This window comes from Ceratotherium simum, chromosome 7 (genome assembly GCF_057802395.1).
Source record: "Ceratotherium simum simum isolate JZ-2026a chromosome 7, ASM5780239v1, whole genome shotgun sequence".
Classification (NCBI taxonomy): domain Eukaryota; kingdom Metazoa; phylum Chordata; class Mammalia; order Perissodactyla; family Rhinocerotidae; genus Ceratotherium; species Ceratotherium simum.
This window is the reverse complement of record NC_141906.1, coordinates 27,564,884-27,573,175: the sequence shown is the minus strand read 5'-3', so window position 1 is coordinate 27,573,175 and position 8,292 is coordinate 27,564,884. Positions and strand designations below refer to the sequence as shown.

The 8,292-nt window shown below is 38.1% G+C and overlaps 1 protein-coding gene across 1 annotated transcript; it reads right to left on the bottom strand.

Annotated features, from left to right (window-relative positions):
- Positions 1–2,363: 2,363 nt before the first annotated feature.
- Positions 2,364–3,315, bottom strand: LOC101396031 (olfactory receptor 51I2-like). Its single transcript, XM_014790180.1, is given in 2 exon segments — positions 2,364–2,705; positions 2,707–3,315. Coding segments are annotated over 2 exon segments (951 nt in total).
- Positions 3,316–8,292: the final 4,977 nt, after the last annotated feature.

The window sequence follows — 8,292 nt, the reverse complement described above, 5'->3', positions numbered from 1 at the left end:
GCTTGGGGTTGGAGTGGTCAAAGTCTCAATTCAAGTCTTAATGGAAATCACATTCTAATCAAGAGGAAATACAATTATTTTGCTTCCTCCATGTTCTACTTCTGCACTCAACACCCATGGATCAGCTTATCCAGGGTCAGTCTTAGGTCCTCTCCTAGCATTCAATAATCATCCGAGAGAGTGTCCTATCTCTCTTAATATATAGGATCCTGAGCGTGAAGGTTTCCCTCTCTATCTTTCTCTCTTTCTCTCCCTCTTCCTCTCTCCACACACACACACAGACACACACACGCACACACACACAGAGACTTTTCTGCAGACTCATGTGGAAGTAAACTGTAAACGTTATAGCCCTTCTTAATAGATAGTAGGTATACACCTCCTAAAGATGGATTCTCTTACATAACCATAAAACCATTTTCAAACCTAAGCAAATTATACTAACCTAATAATATCGTCAATGTACTATAGATATTCAAATTTCACAGTAGTCCTAATAATTACTAGTTAATTCTAGTATTCAGTCATTATGTCTGATTAATCTCTTTTAATTTAGATTAATTTCTCTGACATAGTTTTTATAACTTTGCATTTTTTAAAGATTTCAGGCTAGTTTGTGTGTGTGTGTGATGCTTCCCATATTTAAGATTTTTCTGGTAGTTTCCTCTTAATGAGATTCACATTGAACATTTTTGGTAGGAATTTATACATGTGATGTTGTGTTCTTATTGTTCATCTCAGAAGGTACATAAGGTCATATTATCCCATTATTGGTTAAGCTAAATTCGACCACATGTTTAAGGTAGTAACTGCCAGTCTTTTTATTGTTAAGGTACATTCATCTTTTTCTATTTAGTAAGTAAATTTTGCAGTGATACCTTGAGACTGCATGAATATTTTTTTCCCTTCTTTTATGAATTTTTTGATTATTTTTTAAATTACATTAAAAACTGCAAAAAGGTAATTTTCTGAATCTATTATAATACCTTAGCATTTATTACATGACATTCTTCTATTAAGAAGAGTTTTCTTTTTTTTTTTCCTTCTTCTATTCTCCCTCTTTGTTTTAAATATCACCATGGACTCACATTTTCAAAAAACTCAATTCATGATCATCAGTTGCTGTCAAAATTATTTTTAATGTTCCAGTTGACCCACCTTTGGCCAATGGTAGACCCTTCAAATGAGTTTCTGTGTATTCTTTTTACACAGCCCTATTGTCTTTGTATTATTTATTGCTTCAGGCATAAGCTATTCCAGTATCAGCTTATGTTTTCTCTGAGTCATACCTGGAATTACTATTGTTCCAAGAATCCCGGGTTATTTGTAGTGGGGAATGGTATTTAGAAAGCAGGAGGTGGGTGCTAGCTCTGCTCACTGCTGCTGGTGTCATTGCTCCTGGGCACTTTCAGAAGACAAAGAAGGGAAATGGAGAGATAATTTTTTTTTTATAATACATCTACTTTGTTCCACCAGTGATGACGCTGACTTTATTTTAGCTTCCATTCTCTTTTTCCTAGTCTGTTACAGCAACCACTTAGATGGTTTCCTTGGTTCTTTTTCTCCTCCACTTTCACCTTTCTAATCTGCAATGCACAGTTAAGACTGTTCAACCTTTAACAATGCAATAGACTTTCCATGGCTGGCTTTTAAACAAAAAAAATGAAGATCAAATGTTTCGATAGTTCTGAGCAGCCCCAAGAAACCTCGCCACTGCCCATCATTTCTATCTCATCTCCTATCGTTCTCCCTCCAGCACACACAAAGATTCTTCTGAGCCACATATGACTACTAACCTTTCCAGGAGCATAGCAAATTATTCCACAGCTCAGTTTTTAGTTTTTGTGTTTTTTACATTCTTTTCCCTTTTTCAAGGGGTTTTTTACATCCCCTTGCCTATCTTTTCTACCTGACATACTCCTACTCACATTTCAGCCTCCTTCTTACCTGCTACCTTTCTCATTTCCTCTTGTCAAGGCAGTAAACCCTCTTCCAGGTTCCTATAGTACTTTGTGTGTACCTATTGCAGCCCCATTAAACTTTATTATAATTGTGTATTTACAGACCTCGGTCCTCCAACAGAGGGAAGACATCATGTATGGTTCATTATAATATTTCTAAATTTTAATATTAAAGTTTAATATCATTTTAATAAGCTCTAATACACAGATTCTTGCACAAGTAAACACTAAAAAAAATCTGATGTTAATGAATGAAGAATCAAGACCGTTCTTCACCCATCAGTCTGAGATTATCCATTTACTTGTCATACTCTTGATAATGCATCTAGGTCAAGGCTCTGAATAAGGGCTATCTGGACATAAAATTTGACCTACCATGTTTTCTCTCAGATTCTGTCAGCCTTACATCATCAGCACCCTGAGCATGGCCTCCCTGATGGGCTTGGATTTCACACTGTAGATGACGGGGTTGAGAACAGGGGGCACCACTAGGTACACATAGGCAACAAGAACATGAACAATGAGGGGTAGGTGCTTCCCAAAACAGTGGGTCAAGGATACTCCAATGACTGGGGCGTAGAAAACCAGAACAGCTAAGATATGAGAAACACAAGTGTCGAGGGCCCAGACACGCTCCCTGGGAGAGGCTAAACCCATCACCGTGCGAAGAATAAGGGCATAAAACAGGACAACAAGCAAGGAGTCTATACCTCCTGTGGACATAACTATGTACAGCCCATAGAAGGATATTGACAGTAATGTCAGCACAGGCCCATTTCATGACATCTGCATGGAAACAGAATGAGTGGGACAGGGGGATCTTGCCAGGGCAAAGGTTCAGTCGCTTCAGCAGGAATGGCAGTGGGAAGAGAGACACAGTGGCTCGAACTACAATGGCCAGCCCAATCCTGATAATGACATTATTTGTGAGGACAGCTGCATAGCGTAGGGGATTTGAGATGGCCACAAAGCCATCAAATGACATGGCCAGGAGCACTGAGGACTCCATCACAGAGAAAGAGTGGAGGAAGAACATCTGGACCAGGCAGGCATTGAAGCCGATGAGCCGATGGTCAAACCAAAGCAGATCCAGGGTGGTGGGCAGTATGGACAAGGTGAGGCCCACATCAGCGACGGCCAGCATGGACAGGAAGTAGTACATGGGCTGGTGCAGGCTGGGAGTCCTCCTCACAGCCAGGAGGATCAGGCAGTTTCCAGTGAGGGCTGCAGTATACATGGCAGAGAAGGGGATGGAGATCCAGCAGTGAATGGCCTCCAGCCCTGGGATGCCATTCATCAGGAAGGCAGGTGGCTGGAAGAAAGAGATGTTGACATAGGACTGGGAAGGGAGCATCCTTGGAGGACAGATGAGTTCTCTAGAAAGATGTCACCTCTTTAAACTGAGCAGAAAACTAAGAAGACAAGACAAAATTATTGGAAAAACACCAACTCTGATATTAGGTGACTTGAGTTCACATGCGATAGCAAATATGAAATGTGAAGGAGATTTAAAAACGTACTCTATCTAAAAGCAAATTGGAGAATAACTATTATTTAAGCTGATTGACTATGAAATATCATTTGGTAGGGTGGAACACTGATTTCTTTGCATATTGATGAAAGTAATGTTTTCTTTAAAAATATGTGAGATAATTCTATAGAGTCTAATCAAAAATCTCTATTTTAAGCCAGCAACAGTGGTCCTATGGAAATAAATTCCAAACATACTGTAGATGCCTGACGTGTTGACAGCATGGACTTATTATTTTTCTTTTCTTGGTTTCACCTTTAAATACCCCCCAAAACAAACAAACAAGTAAATAAGCAAACAAAAAACACTCAAAAGGTAGTTCAATAAAAGAACATAAGGGAAACAGCCACCGGAATATCTTTTAGCAGAGATTTTAAAACCCATCAAAAATAGGTCTGTGAGACAAAAGGAATTTTAGTATGAATGCTGGGGTCTACAGTTATGCCGTATTTAGCCAATGGAATCATCTCACTCTGAACGTAAGGCTGACCTTTTTTTTTTGTTTTCTTTTGGAACAGGAGTGACATACATTGTGCCTCTAGAGCAGAGGATTGTGCATCTTTTGATAGAAGATTTTGAAAGAAAGCATAGTCAAGTAAAGCTGCTGACAGTGTCAGTTTTGTCACCCTCCACGCCTTCTCTTTCAGACACTATTTCTGAGCAAATATCAAGACCTAATGGAAGTCACCTCATTCAAAGATGAGGAATAGAGAAGTTCCAACATAGAATTTGTGAAGACATAGTTCATAAAAATTAAAAGGCATAAAACAAGATAAAGATATGTGAAAATACTCTTTGAGATAAGGAATTATTTAGGAAAGAGAAGAAAATTCTTTATAAAAATTTTCTAAATAAAGAAATCATGAACCAAATTAAAATTTTTGATATTAGAGTATAATAATGAGTTGATAATAAAAAAGAAAATGAAAATCAAAATGTAAACCAAAGAAAATAACATGAGGAAAATTATAAAAGCTATCATGAAATAGAAAATATTTTCATTACAAAAAGGTGTACTGCTTAAAACACTCAGAGATATAGAATAGAATTATGAATAATAAAACAAAATTAAATTAAAACAATGATAAAAGTAATTAAAGGTAACAAAATACAAATGCCAAATAAACAGTGGAATTGGAAACATAGGAATTCTTGAATAGGAGTAAAATAAAAATGAAAAACAGAAAAATATTCAAATGTATCAAAAAATATTTTTCTGAAAGATGAAAGAAAAAAACCTAAACCTTTATATCAAATTGCTTATAATGTACCAGAAAATAAATACTGACAAATAAGCAAATCTAGATGTATCTAGCTACAGTTATTATATTGTAAGGAGAAATGAAAATTATATAAGCACTCTGATAGAAGCCACAAATCTCAAAATGGAAAAATGTCAGATAGCCCAGAAATCTCTTAAGACCACTAGACCACAAAAAAAGGATCAATGTATAGAGAGACTTGTGGAAAAATTGATGTAATCTAGTATTCCTAATACATTTAGAATGTTGTTCAGGTGGAAAAGGAAAAAATACATCAAAGTCAATATTTTAATTATTATTTCAAATATGGACCATTATTATAGGATAAATCATTTGAGTAATTATTTTAATGCCCTTGGAACTAGAATTTTCAGATTAAGAATAAAGGATACATATCTAAAATCAAACAAGTTAGTTAAAATGCTGTAATCATAAAGTTGAGATGGAAATATAAGAATATGCTCAAGAAATATTTCTCTTTTAACTAATATGTATTTCTCAGCTTTATTCACAGAAAGTGACAAACAAGAACAACTCAGTAGCAAGGAACACACCTAATGCTTAGACGTGGTCTCTAAACACCCTACTCCCCCAAAAGGAGTCAGATAGCCTTTGATAAATGGCTGATTTCAAGCCTTGGGCTGGAAATATACCAGATGAGCTTGGATATCTTTTAATACTAGAAAACAAGGAACCAATCAAAGAAAATTAGGATCATTTAAAAAAGACAAAGAAGTCAACTTAAGAGGCTCCCACTTGCCGACTATGGGTCAATTGATCATCAAAGAGAAAATTACTGCAATAGACTGAAATACATTAAGTGTGTGTGTGTGTGTGTGTGTGTGTGTGTGTGTGTGTGAGGATGAGGTCACCAAGGCTAGGTAGTCAGTATTCTGAAAACTGCAAATAACCTGCCTTTTTTCTACAAATTGTTGTCTGGTGTAAAGAAAAAAAATTGATGAAAGAAAGTTTCTCTCTACAGAAGTGTTCCAGCTACTAAGAAATAATAGAACTAAAGTATTTCTTTTTTACAAATCCAATGAAATAATGGCAAAAAAATCTTCAAGTGCTGATAGCATCAGAAAAATGAGAGAAAATTAGATATTTTACCAAAATAACAAGCCTGACTCATATCTGACTACCAATTTATAGAGAATATAGGAGACAGCAGCCAAGCAGACACGTTACAAGACACCAAGTGGTGCAGTGAGAAAGATCCAAATTCAAAAAACCCCAAAACCTTGACAGAACAAAATTCTAGCTTCGTCCACAAATAAATTACAAGAAAATAAAAAAGGAAGAGGGAAAACCTGTAGATTAAGAGAGACTTATATCAACCAAATGCAACATATGAACCTCATTAGGATATTGTTTTGAGCAAATCAAATATAAAAAGTGAGCAAACTAAGAACCAAAAATACTTTTCTGGAATAATTGGGGAAACATGAATACTGGTTGAATTCTTGATAATGATGTTTTATTTTGGTGTGATTATAGCATTATGGCTATGTTTTAATATCTGAAAATATTTTCAAAATAGGAATGACATAGTGACTTAGATTGACTTCTAAATAACTGGGGGAGTGGGGGACACCTGAGGGAATTGTGTGGAGCTAAGCTGCAAGAGTGGCTGCGAGCAGATGATTATGGTAGCTGGATATGGTCATATAGAGATTGATTTTATCCTCTTTCTAATTTTGAGTATTTTTGAATTTTTTCATAAGAAAATATTAGCAAATAAATAGTTTTCTCTATAACAAGTAGCAACATTTAATGGGAAGAGTTTTCTAGTTAAACATGGTGAATTGCACACAAACATTTATCTCCACTCTCTCCAAAACCCCACTTAAATGATAGTAAAAATAAAAAAATATTTTCTCATAGTAACAGAAGAACAGAATGTGATATAAGGCATATCAACAATACTATGGTTGATCGATAAAAATAGGAAGAGTTGTAAGAAACCTGTAGAAATAGAAGATTGAGTTCCTATGGAGAGGAAGTTATGCTACAGATCCACTTGAAAAAGCCTGAGGAGTTAGAGTAGATAAATGCAAGAGTGAGGAGTGGGATTGAAAACAGGATGATTTTGTAAAGAGCAGCTGTAAGATTCCCTTCTTGTACCGTACACTCTTGCAGAAGACAGATTACTTTCTGGAAAATTCTACTAGCAAGGTTCTGGACTCAGAGATGCCAGACAGAAGTGAAAGAAGAACAATATTGAAAACAAGGCAATTGAGGAAAGGTGAGGCTGCCCAGCCCTCTTTTCCCCACTTGGTTCACAGAGTCCTGGCAATCAGGTTTATTCTGCCTCATGAGGTGGCCACCCCGGGGCCCTCTCAGCAGATGAGTGTGACAAGGCATGCCTGCAGAGAAATGCCAGTCCAGACAAGGACAAGCTTGGCTGAGATACTGAACCAGTGCTCAGATGACCTCAGAATGCCAGATGGACATTGACACATCCTCTATCTACTCCCTCTCAAGACGGTGAGGGACATACCTCCTTGGAGGTGTGGTCTAGAATTCCAGTTCATCTCTGAGCTGTAAACTCCCCAAACCTCAGGAAGGCAGTGTTCTTCAGGCCGTCTTCTTCAAGCAGGGCATGGGACTACTGTCTCTCATTGTCTAAGACTGATTATTTCTCCTCCTTCTGCATTATTTCCAGACCCTTCCCACTGATATCTCCATCTGAGGCTGAGGTGCTGGCAGTCATCCATCTGGGAAGTGAAGAAGGGGGTGTGTAGGGGCTCCAGGTTACTCACCTTGGCCATTGTCCCAGGCTGCTCTGCCACTCCACATCCTGCAGGATGTCTTTGTGGAAGAGGGATTTGGTTTTATCCCACTGCACGGGGATAGCTTGGCAGCAGTGCCTATCTCCAGAGAAGGCCAAGCCTGGGGCAGAGAAGAATCACTCCACTCAGGTCCCTGGGGAATGGAAAAGGTGGGTTTACTTTGGAATCAGAGGAAGTGTTTGGAGTGACTAAATAATAAGGGGCAAAGGGAGACAGGATCATAGATTCTACAAAATCCCACCATGTTTAATTATCTTCAAAGACTGTCAACATCTCATCTGCATTTGAAATCCTTCCAGGACGACATTCCCAGTGAGGCCCCAGGAGGAGTCCTGCAGGAGTTCCCAGTCCTTGCAGAGGGTAGGGATATGCATCAATATGTTGGGAGCCTAGAAGTGTTGGCCTAACTTGGCCTAAAGTAGTCAGGGAAGGCTTCCTAGAGGAAGTGGAGACGGAGCAGACTTCTAAAAGGCTTACAGACCCTATTCTAAACAATCATCTCTCATTCTGGGACAGACCCCAGGACTTGCAGGTCCAGACTGGGGCTGGCACAGATTCTGCCCACACTCTTAGCCTGGGACTGAGCTGCTGAATCAGACAGGTTCAAAAAGGAGGGAACTTGGACAGTGGAAAGAACATAAACTACAGAGCCAGTCAGACCTGGGTTCAAATTCCTGATCTATTTCTCACTGCATACAAGCTCTTTTTCCATTCTTTCTCACATTCTGGAGAGTTCCACCCCAAAA